The 13,979-nt window shown below is 36.7% G+C and overlaps 1 protein-coding gene across 2 annotated transcripts in view; it reads left to right on the top strand.

Annotated features, from left to right (window-relative positions):
* Nucleotides 1-2,757, top strand: part of LOC107708637 (atrial natriuretic peptide receptor 3-like) — a 22,495-nt gene extending 19,738 nt beyond the window's left edge. Inside the window, exons 6-8 of one of the 2 annotated variants that reach the window (XM_016512920.1) lie at nt 641-761; nt 1,051-1,135; nt 1,333-2,757. In XM_016512920.1, coding sequence (XP_016368406.1) covers nt 641-761; nt 1,051-1,135; nt 1,333-1,444 — 318 coding nt within the window. In that variant the 3' untranslated portion in view covers nt 1,445-2,757. Of the gene's footprint in view, nt 1-640; nt 762-1,047; nt 1,136-1,332 lie in introns of both variants that reach the window. The other variant, XM_016512918.1, reaches the window with a different exon arrangement.
* Nucleotides 2,758-13,979: the final 11,222 nt, after the last annotated feature.

The raw sequence follows: 13,979 nt of genomic DNA, 5'->3' as shown, positions 1-13,979 counted from the left end.
TTCTATTGCCCTACACCAACCCTACCCCTAAACCTACCCCTCACAGAAAACTTTGTGCATTTTTTGATTTTCAAAAACCTTAATTCTGTGTCATTTATTAGCTTGTTTACCCGTGGGGACCTCAATTTAGGTCCCCACCATGACACGAGTCCCCCCGAGTCTGTGTGCATTCAGGGTTAAGTCCCCACCAGAATAGAAAAACAGGTACACACACACGTTTGTTTTTGTGAATGGTTTGATTTCATGTGAATCGTAATGGTTTTTATACTGTACAAACTGTATGTGCTATTGCCCTACACCAACCCTACACCTAACCCTACCCCTTACAGGAAACTTTGTGCATTTTTACTTTCTCAAAAAATTCACTCTGATCTATAAGCGTTTTGAAAAATGGGGACATGGGGTAATGTCCTCATAAGTCACCATCTTCTTGTGATACCTATGCCATACTCATGTCATTATACAGATTTGTGTCCTCATATGACACAAAAATGCGCGCGCACACACACACACACACACACAAAAAGATCAGGACAATAGCTGAAATTCAGACATTTAGTTATAGGATTTTGTTAATGTTTGTGGCAAAATTAAGAAATGCTAAGTAATCACCACGATAAATGTGTTTTTATGCCTTCAGACTGTCATGAGCTACTTTGGGACCAATGGAAGTTTCCAGATCATGCCGGGCTTTAAGAGGGAATGGTTCTCCTTGCGAACAGCACCAGAGCCTCCACACCCAAAACACAGTGACCCATCATGTAAATTACCTCTGCTGCTTCAAGACTGACACTTGTTTTTTTGTAACAGCACGATATGCGCTTGAGTCAAAATGAAGACAAGAGATGGCAAAGAACACAATTATTTTATATTATTTTGGATAGATAATATTATTAATAATAATTTGTATTATTATTAATTATAATAGTAATAACAGCACCTTCTTACAGACCCCAGTTTGAAAAGCCCCACTCTACAGAAGGTGAACCTCTCTAAATTATATAGATGTGCTGCTTTCCTTAGAAATGGTTTTGTTTTTTTCCTAAGCAGGTGGACTAGGAGTATCGGCAGTGACTGGGATAATAGTAGGGGGAATTCTGGGAACGGCTCTACTTATGGCATTCTACTTTTTTAGGTATACACTGAAAACAATTATTTTTTCATGAAACAGCCTAATGTATTGTATTAATTATAATGATATGAAGTGTCTGGCATTTAAATGTCAGTACTGCCTAAAGTGCCCTAGTATTTGTTGAGATATAATAGAACATTATTATTGCTGCTCGCACAATATCATCTACATTCATGATATTGTTCTTACTCGCTCCTCAGGAAAAATTACAGGATAACCATTGAACGGAGAACACCTCGAGAAGAGTGTGACATCGGGAAGCACCGTCAGTTGCGGGAAGACTCCATCAGATCCAACTTCTCAGCAGCGTAGTCTGCAGTCGTAAGTCGACTGCAGGGGTGTTCGAATTCGGGGAAGGTGCATCTCAAATGGGTCTGTGAGCTCATCAAACACCATCCCAAGAACCCTGAAATATTTATAGACATGCTGTAGTGTTTTTTTCCTTGTAAATATCTCTTGCTCTTCAATTCGTAAACTCAGGAAAGTTGAATTATTGGAGGAGAAGTGCTTGCAAGGCTTCTTGACTCTCTGTAAAGAAAAAGGGTCTTTTTTTTATTTAGCTACAGACATTTTTCCTGCCAAACTCATCTTGAGGAAAACTCTGTAGAAGCCTGTCAGTTTTGTAGAAAATAGTCAGCTGACTTGAGTCCGATCAGCTGTGGGGTCGATGGGGAGAAGTGGTTATGAGATATTAAGGACAGTAAGAGTGATACTCAGAACCTAAGCTTACTTTAAATGCAACACTCTCACTCGTGTTACCTTCCTCTTCTTCCTGTAGTGTCCAGTAGAACACACTGATAAACATCCATTCGTTCTTCTTTGTAGATTTTGTCAGGTGGCACTGATGAATACAAAACTGATGTGAACTTTAAAATGATGTTCCTCTCTGTCAACACGTATCAGCAAGCCTTGATGAATCAAATTTGGCTGCATGCTGAAACACTGAACTGTTTTATTATTATAAATTCTGATCTTCTACAAGTGACTTCATTCATAGGTTTTAGTCCCACTAATTATAATAATCCAATATAATTTCAGCTCTTTTGATTTACACTGCCATGTACAGTATTGAACGCGCTGCTGGGTGCCTCATGACCAAATGTTGACCGACTGGTGTTCACAGTTATGGCTTCAAGATTCGATTGATAAAACCGACTTTAAAAATTGTCCATTTTTGTCAAGATGCTTGAAAACGATTTTTAAGCTTATGCTTAAATAGCAGGAAAATACATAAATCCCTACTATAGGCCTCCTCCACCATTACCTTTTGATGTCCGTCTTCTTGTACAGCCCGCTCTTTATTGTTAAACTTCATGCTTTTTGAATGCTAGATAGAGATTTAAAGAAAAGATGATTCTGCTCAAATCATGCCTGATTCTTCATCACTCATCTTCCTGCACTTCCTGTTGCATCCGTGAAGGTAAACTGCTGAGGAAAGCAATTTCTTTGATTTAAAAAGATAGGAGGTTGTCAGGAAGTTATATAATAGCTATAGAGATAAGTCACAAAATGATTTTATACACAACAGAAGCCGGTCTACCTATCAAAAAAAGATTTTTAAAAAGCTATGTTCCGTTTATATTGCACATGTACATTTTTGAACTTTATGTCTTAGATTGTCTTTGTCAGGAGGTGGTTATCAATAATCTTTCAGTTTCATAGCATATAACGTATATTTTAACATTTGTGATGATTCAGTAATGATTATGAGATGTAAATGTGAGATATCACTCACATTTAAAACCATCTCTATGGTTTGTGCGTCAAAAAAAAAAAATCTAGGGTTTCATTCAGACTTGGTATGATGGCAATTGTATACTGATGTAAGTAAATGTATCAACATAAGATGTGATGTTATTTATTGATATTTTTGTAGAGGTTTCATTTTTCTTAGTGTTGATTTTAACATTTGTTTCTTGTGTGAAATACACAGAATCCTTTTTGTAAACGGTATATCTGCCTTGTCAGAGCAAATTTGACCTGATAAGTATATTTACAAGGCTTTGTAAACACTCAGAAGAATTGTAACTTATTTAGATTGATACATATTGACCAATTAAAAAGAAAATGTATGAAAATAAATAGTATCTGCGTGTTTACGCCTAGCGACTCTTACAACTTGCAAATGGTAAGGTCTCCATTCTGCATAGGCCGACCTTAAGAGCAGCACATCTTGCTCTTGTAATGTAACTTCTAAACTACAGAAGCAACAGTGTGGATGTGTGTCCATTCAGTGGGCCAGTGGACTGTCATAGCTGTGGTCTGAAATTCCTCATAGATCTCCAAGAGGGTGTGCGCAAATGATCCCAGACTGCAGAGACACTATGTCAACACAGGTCGTGTAGCCAAAGCAAACACAACTCACTTCCTTTGCTGCTCATCACAACAGGTGTCTCTCACACACAAAATTTTTCCACTACTGCTCCATCTATACAACTCCTCCAGAACAGATTTTAATGCTGAGGGATACTCAAAAATAAAAAAATCTGTAATTTACTGACCCTCATGTTGTTCCAAACCTCTATGACTCTCTTTTGCCTGTGGAACCCAAAAGGTTTCTTCTATCCCTTTAAGGTCCTGCTAAATGTTTAACATGCCAGACACTCTTCAAATTACCATCAAAAATATGAACCAGCAGCTCAAAGTCATGACATGCCTATTGAAATACAGTATGAGTTCAAACGCACTTCAAAGACAGCTGATACAAAGTCATTCTTTGACCTCACATCTGGCAATAGAAAACCACATGGAAAACATTCCTCAAATTCTTCTTAAACAGAAGACTACAGACTATTAGGCAGAATCTGTTGACTAAGCAAATGCCCTTAAACAGAAGAAAATGTACCTGTATACACATGCACACTACAGCTGAAAATCTCAATATGAAATTGAACTGCTAACGTGCTTTTCCTTTTCCACATCTTGTTACATTGTCCTAGTCTTAACACAAACAAAATAGATCTATTTTCAGCACACGTCGATGGAATTCATTTTTTTTTTTCAGAATCGCAAAGGGTTTCTGTAATCTGGTGTTCAAATGTTTTCAAGTGGAATCCATTATTCAGTGCCTCAGCCATTACAGCTGTTGTAGTAAGAGGGAATATTTCACCCAAAAATGATTGTTTGCTGAAATTGTACTTGACATCAGGTCATTCAAGAGGTAGATTAGTTTGTTGCTTTGTCAGAACAGATTTGGAGAAACCAATGGATACTCTGCAGTGAATGGGTGCCGTCAGACTGAGAGCTCAAAAACATCACAATAATCCACATGACTCCAGTTAATCAATTAATTAACATCTTGTGACGTGGAAAAAGCTGCGTGTTTGTAAGAATCAAATCCATTATTAAGGCTTCCATAATACATAATAACCATTCTTCCAGTGAACACATTCATTCCCCGTTGTCCTCCCACATCAAAATCCATGATATATTTGTGTGGACTGTTTTCACTTGTAAAAGGTGCTTGAAAAAATGTTTTTGCTAAGAAGGAACCGAAATGAAAACATTTCGCTTTTAATCTGTGTATTTAACAGCCTGGGAGACCTTCCCAGGGCAGTACCTTGCCTCACCGACTAAAATCAGGGCGCCCACTACGGAGACGGCACCAGAGGTGAAGGGGGCACAGTGACCGAGGTGGCCGGGCCGGGCCCCCTCAGGCCCCACCCCTGTGGCGCCGACGCTGAATGTAAATATATTATTTCATTTCCATTTAGTTTGTTGAAGTAGTAAAATAACTCATATTAAATCAAACTAAAACTTAATAAAATACATATACAGACATAATAAATTCAGACATAATTTAACTAAAATTAAAATAAATAACAAATACAAATAATACAAATCAAACGACAGTAGTTTATCAGTAATCCTAAAAAAGAACACTGCCAAACTTACATGCTAAAAAACAACAACTTACTTACACATAGTAAGAAATGGTTATAAAAACTGAAACAGAAGTGAAACAAGTAATAGGAAAGAGGAGAAATAAAAAGCGATACTTATCCTTTGCCGGTGTCCCTGCCCGGTGGAGTCGCACGGTAGAGTCGATGGTCTTTACACTCTTCGGTCTTCACACGACGGCTGCCGCGGTAAACTAAGCTTTTTTATACCTGTCTAAAAAATACTAAATTAATTCAGCTGGACACACTTTCCTTATTTTTCCCACAACAAATGGCCACGCAAGCGCAGACACTGACAAGATACGCGATACAGAACGAGACCAAACGCGATATCAGCACGTCTCCAGTAAGTAAACAAAACAAGCGTTTCCTAGCAACGACAACTGCACTAAACACTAATGAGACAAGTAAATACACTTATGAGCTGCTTTTAACTTCCGCTGATAAAGACTGCTTCTCTCAAGGAGTATTTCTTTCTGCATATATATATATATATATATATAATAAAAAGAAAACAAGAAGATAGAATAGAAAAAGAATAGAGAATGCTAGTGTTAGAGGCTTTTTTTTTTTTAAGAAACAAGAATAGTTTTTCATATTTCTCTCCTGATTCAGACAAGATGACTTTTTTACTGCAATATTTTGGATAGAGGACTGAAAGCAATGGTTTTGAAGTTAAAAATGCCTTGATGGATTTGTTTTTCACTTCATAACACATTAATTGATGGACTGGACTCGTCTGGATTACTTGTGAATTGTTGTGATTTTGAACTCCCATTCACTGCAGAGGATCCATTGGTGAGCAAGTTATGTAAACTCATGAGTGGCCTGAGGATGGATTTTTGTTTTTTTGGGTGAACTATTCCTTTTAATGTCAGAACAATGACCATTTGTGGTGATTTATGAGATAATCTTTTGCCCTGTGAAATCCAAGTGGCTTGCAAAACTCACAATACATGTCTACTTTTGAATGAAGGAGAAACATGCTTGTTGCAGACAGATAGTGTAGTTACAGCTCTTGCCAGCAGAGGCTAACTAGACTGCTCTAACCAGCCAAACCTTGATGCCTCTGTGAAATCTAACATTCTTTTTAAAACCCCAACCTGACATGGCTTTTGAGAAATATGGCATGCTAAGATATATATTGACTTTTAGTATGTATGTAAAACCTGACAACTGTAAGTGGCTGTGATAATAGTTTGTGATCTTAAACGCTACCCTCTCATATTGTATAATATTCCACACCCAATCCACGGTGAGAACGAACATTTTTTTAAATTCCTTAAAATGCACTGCTTTCTCTCGTGAAATCTTAACAGTTCTTTTGTGAAATACCACTAACAAAGCCTGAATAAAAGTGCTGATAAATGAATGCAACAAAATATTTCTTTAATGCCTTTATTATTGAAAGTTGCATGGAAAATACAGAGAACGTGAACAATTTGTACACTTGAGTTTAAAGGCCCTTTGTTGTGAAGACGTTCAAGACATGAAAATTCTGAAGATAAATAATGCCATTTTTAAACTGCATGTCATCTTCTGAAAACGTTTTTTTATGTAGGTCTTAATGCATAGCTAAAAAAAAAAAAAACATCCACCAAAGTTGGCACACTGTTGCTTTTAAATCAATTTAATAAATAGAATAGATTCTTGTCTAAGCACTGATCTTACATTCCTTATCTACTGCACATAAAGGCATGCTTAAAATTATAACTGCATGCAACTTTAACCCTGAATAGACATTCCACCTCCAAAGATTCAAAGTAGTAGCGGTCAATCAGTTTAGTTTTTGTTTTTACCTTTGGTTGAATATTTGATTATCAGACAGATCCTAATGCAAGATTTGCATATAATAACTTTCACAAAAAGATTTTAGAAGAACTCTCATGTGATGGCTGTAATGCAGTAAGGTTCTTTGTGAACCCTGTTCCAAAGCACAGGCACTTTCACTGCAGTGCTGCGTAAATGATTAAAGATGACACTGCAGCAAAAATAAACTCCCTAAATTATATTCCTGAAATTCGAACAGTCTTGAATTGAACCTCAACATGGAAGAAATGCTTCATAAATCCCTTTACATAACATTTTATCAGAGTACCAAACTTCAGCACTCAATGGAATGCTCTCCCTTATTGCACAATTGCATGTGATGTTGGATAAATATTATTATCCAGGCGGGATGTTGTGAGGGATGCTTTCATTAAATTTACTCAGTAGCCAGATTAGCATCTGTGCTGTTACAAACGATACAGCTGACTGAAACAGCCTCAGTATCAACAATGCCCATTGCGCTTCCAGTCCTCTCAGACTGCTTATGACCTCTGTGGCCTTAATATGTCCTCACAGAGACGTCAGAGTTTCCTTATCAGTTAGGATTCTTTGTCCCAGAGCCCCCCTGTTTAAAATTCATACAATTTAAGTCTTGAAGCAATTTCAGTCTTCCTTCCTCCTTGATGCAGGGTTTCCTTTTTCATTAGTCTTGTTCAGCTCTGATCAATTTAGCTTTCCTGCTTCTCTGCTGTGCAGCGCTGTTGATGTTCCGGCAGAGGAACAAGCCGCTGCAGCTGGAACTTCTTACACCGACCTTCTAAGGTCTGTCACAGACTTCTTAAATGCCTTTTTCTGATGTTAAAAATCTTTGCAAATAAATCCTCTGTGGTTAATCTATTAATCATCACCAAACAGTCTGTCTAAAATGATCTGACTTTATGCATGTGTATGCAAACCTTTTACTTCAACAGCGAAAATCAACATTTCATAACATTAGGTTTGGTTAGAGAAGTCTGAGGCATGAAGCCTTATGTAATGCAAACATTTAAATACTGCTTGCAATCCTGTTTCCATAGCAATAGAGAGTTGAACAGTCCAGCAATCCATCTCAGTCTTTTTTTATTTTCTTATCAGAATGACGTGATGATCTGATGGAGTGGAGTTAAAAGAGAAATGCAGTCTCACTGCAAGAAACCAGTGACAATACTTTCTTTCAGTGACTAAAAACAGCTTTGACAGTGAAGATATGACATAATCTATTTAAGAGTATCTGGAACTACTGATAACAGTGTTAGGTTAGCAATAACAATCAATTCGATTTGTATTTGTTTTACTTCTCTTAAATATAATATTATATTAATTCAGTACATATGTTTGTACAAAAAACAAAAAACTGGTAGCTGAAAATACACAAAGATAGGCATTAAAAGAATAGACAAATGAAGGAAATACTGAATGAAGGAAGGAAAGTCTTATAACATTAAGACTAATTGTAGAAAACAGACTGTTCAATTTGACATTTGAATGTTAGAAATAAAGCAAGGTGGCAAAAAATGACTCTATGTTACTGAATCATTCTCTCAAAATTTGTTCACAACACTGATTCATTCAGGAGTGAAACAGTTGACTGCCTTTAGGGGTATGTCATGGAATCATTCACTCAAATGATTTGTTACAAAACACTGGTTCATTCAGTAATGCCAGTACTGTGTGTTGCACGGAGATGGTTGATTCTGTTGAGGATTTGCGTTCGCTTAAAACTATTTTCATTGGCTTTGGTCTCTCTAAGCGAGATCCCAATTCGTCGGTCATCCGACGTGATGTCGAGAGTGACCGACTGAAAGGGAACTTAAAATGTAATGTCTAAAATATATGTTACTCAATTTTTGGTTTATTGAACTGTTGCTAGAAGTTTCTTAAATGATTAGTTTAAAAGGCACCTATTATGCTGATGTAATACAAGTCTCAGGTGTCCCCAGAATGTGTCTGTGAAGTTTCAGCTCAAAATACCCCACAGATCATTTATTATATCATTTTGAAAATGCCTATTTTGAGTGGAAGCAGAAACGCACTGTTTTCGTGCATGTATCTTTAAATGCAAATGAGCTGGAGCTCCCCGCCCCCATTTCCAGAATGGGGCTGTGACTTTACAGCTCCTACCTCAAATACTCAGCCAAAAAAAAAAAAATCTTTATTTTTGATTATCGTGTATATCGCGCTGAAATCATGTGTTTTAAAGCCATATCAGTGTAAACTTCTGATATAGTGTTTTCTGAGCACACACATGCGAAGCACACGCACAGAAAGCGGCTGTCACACACGGCATGTGAGTACTAAACTAAGTTCTCTTTCATGTATTATTGCGCTTAAACTGTCAAATACACACAAGGCTATGTTAAAAACACGCTACAAAAACAGTCAGTTATGTCTGTGAAGGTAAACAGCTGGGAAAGAAATCGCATGTTTATATTAGATCTGTGTATGAATTGACAGCAGCGTAATATGCAGTACCTACTGCTGTCTACGCTGTTATATGACCCACACAATAAAATAAAAACAGAAAATCACTCACTGCTCTTGACCGAATAACTTCTATAGCTTTAATAAGAAGATATTTCTAACTTGAATGCTGCTTTTAAATTCTCTAGCGTGAAGATAAACATGTCGGATTGTGTGCGGCTCACTCAGGGCGGGGTCTTTGCTAATACGGCGGTGTCAGTCAGCTGCCATCGGCGGTAATACTATAATAAGAATCCCTTCCTATGTCAGAAGGGGAGAGAAATCTGATCAGCTCATTTTCTCACATGCTTGCAGAGAAAGGCTTACAAAACCAAACTTCTTCTTTTTCACGTTTTCTGAGTTGGTAGATGCACCGGACACTCAATTATAGCACTTAAACACGGAAAAAGTCAGATTTTCATCCGATGAGCCCTTTAAGGATTTATGAAAACACAATATTCCGCCAATGCACCAGTGTCTGAACATGGTATGGTTTTGTAAAAATGTGCAGACAGCAGTATGAAGGTTTACTTTATTAACCGCTTAATTCACAGTTTGTTTAATTCTTTTTTTTTCATCCAGGACCCCACTTGACAAAGAATGAAATTATAAAAATTGAAGCTCCTATTACACAACCAAAGGAAACATTTTTACTTGACTTTAGCCTGTGTCCAAAAGATCTGGATGCATGTCAAACCACGATGGTTCTCAGCTGTGTTTCCGTCTTCCATTCCCTCTAGGCACTCCCAGCACAGGTTTCAGTAACTGGATAGACTTTGAGAAATACAAGCCACAAGAGACATGTTTGTAGTTTTAAGAATTAGCCCTGTAATGTTATGGGCAAGAAACAGGAGCATATAGTCATCAGGCTTAAAAAAGATCCTGACTCCAAGTAGTAGATTTTTGTAGGAAGGCACATTGCATCTGTCTAACCATGTGAAATATTTCTGGTCTCTTTGAATACAAATAAAACTGTGATAACATACGATCATTGTCTGTTTTATAAAGATTTAGGTTTATTATTTAATGATGGCTGAACACTCAGTCTCAACCTATTAGTATTCATACGATTACACATAGATTTTTTGTGAGTTTGGATGCAATGTGGACATATTGACAGCATTTAAAACGTGAAAGTATTTACGTATGTATAGCTTTAAAACAAAAACTCTTGAATTGTTCATTTTATATTTCTAATATTAAGTTGCATGTTTCTAATACTCTAAAAAAAAAAAAAAGTACTGTACAAGTGTACATATTATTATACCTTTCAGCTTTTATACCTTAGGGCAGTGTTTCCCAACCTTTTTTTAGTCGCGGCACCTGAATGGTATACGAGTGGAGCGACTGAGCGGAGCGGACACGCATAGAGCGGGATAATACGCAGAGCGTCACACCACGTGAAAGTGAAACCTGAGCGGTGAACTAATTTTCGGCAGCCGAAATTTCGGTGCATCTCTAATTATTGGCGACATCAGAAATGGATATTATATAATAGATGCTTTTTTGAACATTTTAGCAATTTAAAAATATTAAAAAATGATTTTTTACACGGCACCCCTGCTCTCCACAGACGGCACCCCGGTTGGGAAACACTGCCTTAGGGTACTACCAAAGTAACAACGTTGTCAAACTTTATTTGTGAAAAACAACAGTATGATGACTAATGAGATCATGTCAATCATTTGAGATCATTTTATTAATAAGATTTAGTTTTCATGTTATAAATTGTTGAGCATTTTGTTATACATTTATAGGGCAAATCAACAGCGCCGTAGGATTCTCTAAATTCTCAAGGTGATGTGTTGACATGCCCTATCCCGCTGGCATTATTTATTTGTAATACTGCAACTACTGATATTCCTTCATGTCCTCTGTTAATGTAGTGAATGTGTGGCATTTGTGGACAAAATGACCATCATTAATATAAATCAGACCAACATTAATATAATGAAATCATTTGTTATCATGCATATTCAATGTGTTAAGGACAAGGTTGAACATCGACTGATTTTGTTGTGTGTGTATAGATGCCTAGATCTTCAGGTGACGACCAGCTTTGTGGACATGTTTCTGGGCAACCAATTTAGACAAAGAGCAACTGATTTGGGCTGTTATCGTTGTTTCTGTTGAACAGGCTATTGTTTTATGTCTCAAGACTGCTGCTTATCTCCAGTACAGATGCTCTGTTTAAAGTCAGCATCTATACAGGCTCAGTTCTTTCAGCTTGCCTAAACATAAGAAGCAAGGCCTCAATGAAATAGTCAACATGATCTATGCATTCCAAGCACACACATAAAAGTCGACAGATTCAAGAATATGGCACAACTCTTTCAGCGAGCTGGACGGACATGTTTTCAATTTGTAAAACACAAAAATTCAGATGGCTTATTTTCTAATAGAAAGGACTTCAGACAAGGAAAAGAAAACATGGGAATTATATTCATAGCAATGTAATTCGATTTATGCACAAATGTTCCATAGAGAGTCATGCAATTCGTGTCTCAGTACTCAGTTCGGGATGTTTTCAAGCTTTGAAATGTTCTTTTAAAACATGATCTTAATTCCGAGCAACCAGCACGCCACACCATCAGACATCTCGTGGGTACAGCAACTCCATTTGCTTCAGATCATTTGAGATTTTCATTGAGGAGTGCTTCCTTGCTCCCCTAAAATACTTGTGAGTGAAGCCTGGGGGAAAAAGACCAAGCTTTAACATCTAAAGCAAATAACATCTGACTTTAAAACTGCATTAGGGGATGAAAATCCACAAAAGTACTCAGACTTTAAGAATGTGTCTGATCCACCCTGTTTTATTGCCAGGCTGCGCTTTTTGTAGATTGAAATTCTGGAAGGTTTACCTGACACATTCCCACGATGGCCGTGGTTTGGATTTGATTAAAAGTGCATGGAAACCGCCTGGGAGTGGTCAAGATGTTTCAGTTAAATTACATCCATACCCTTCTTTGTCCCCAATTATTAATATTTATAGCAGGGGGAAGTGGAAGCACAACACTGGCACAACCTTAATTGCACACAATCCCATGTAAATGAAATGAAGTGTCACTGCCACTTTTGTGCTTGGTCTTGCTTAGAAGTTTGTGATTTATTATAATTTTTTTTATTATAATTTATTTTCAGATCAGTCTCTGCACTTTAATTTCAGATCTTTGGTTATATGACATTTCAGACTACATAAAATGTCCCATAGTCCTCTCTAAAAATCATTTCAAAAACATCATTCTTTCTGAGCAATTTCAGTACAGAAACTCATGCCTTCTAACTGACTGTTAGCATGACTAGTCTTTCTTTTACGGTTTAATGGATTATGTGATAAAAATAAGAAAAAGTCAGTTATGCTTCCTTCCTTCTACATTTTGAAAGTATTATCTTCATGTACACTGATCTGAATGAAAAACAGGCTGTACCCTTTTGAATATATTTTTAAATATGTACCATTTTCAATATGTTCCATTTAGGTACTAATATGTATCTTTAAGGTACTAATATGCACCATTGAGGGGTAAATCAGGTACAAAGGTATACCTTTTGAAAAGGTACTGCCCTAGTGACATCTTTTATGAATGTATTCAATCACAGTTGTTTATTTCCTTTGTCATAGCATCGCGATTTATGTCAATCAGAAGAATTCACTTTAAAATATCTTTTGCATGTGGGGCAACTATCACTCTAGGAAAAAAAGGTACAAAAGCTGTCACTGGGGAGGTACCCTTTCAAAAGGTACTAAAATGTACAATTTAGGTACTAATATGTACACTTTAGGAACTAATAAGTACCTGTATCAAAATGCACCCTTTAGGGGTACAAAGGTTTACCTTTGCTTCAAATTCTTCAAACTCTCATCTGTAGATGTATTGTTTTGGGCGTGGGAATGGGCATTTTTACTGCTTGATTAATATAAGCATCATTGCACAAATCTTCATGTGCTTGTCGTCGGATCCGAAATAGATAAATATTAAGTCTGCTTTTTTTAAAACAAAGTAAAGACGGATGGTTAGTATGCAAGAACAGTGGGGAACTCTTGCTTGTGACATATAAACGCACACATCAACCCGATCACTTTATCTAGCGTTCATGTAAACACTATGTTCGGAATGATTTCATTTCAGTTGAAACAAAAAGTGTCCATGTAAACGTGGCTAGAGACAGCTTTTGTACCATTTTTACTGAGAGTAAACATGACATATTCTTTATAGGTTAAACATCATAACTAACATAATTTAATAATGACCAACTTCCAAACAAAACATTTAAATTGTGGATAAACAACAGAAATTCCTTTATAATCACCGAGCTGAACATTACTCACTGACTGAGCTCTGATTTATTCTGAGGCAGTGAGTCATTTAAACACCTCTGATTGGCTGTTGCCTTCATGCATGATTGGTTATGATGCACAACGCCGCTCATTTTATAAGTCTTGTGTATCAGAATAGATTAACCTAAAAAAGTTTGTTTTGCCTTTAACAATGAGCTAATTTGTCTTCAACATTTTTTTAAAACCATATTTTCAATCTCACCAGCTGTTTATTCACAATTTAAATGTCACAAATCATCTGTTTGTGTTCTGACACGTTTTTCATAATAATAATAATAATAGGGACAAAACATCTGTGACCATCATGTGATGAACAATGCTGTCTGGACTTTTTTGTTGT

This window comes from Sinocyclocheilus rhinocerous, unplaced genomic scaffold (genome assembly GCF_001515625.1).
Source record: "Sinocyclocheilus rhinocerous isolate Xijiao unplaced genomic scaffold, SAMN03320098_v1.1 scaffold1858, whole genome shotgun sequence".
NCBI lineage: Eukaryota > Metazoa > Chordata > Actinopteri > Cypriniformes > Cyprinidae > Sinocyclocheilus > Sinocyclocheilus rhinocerous.
The sequence above is the reverse complement of the archived record's forward strand: the minus strand, read 5'-3'. Positions and strand labels throughout refer to the sequence as shown.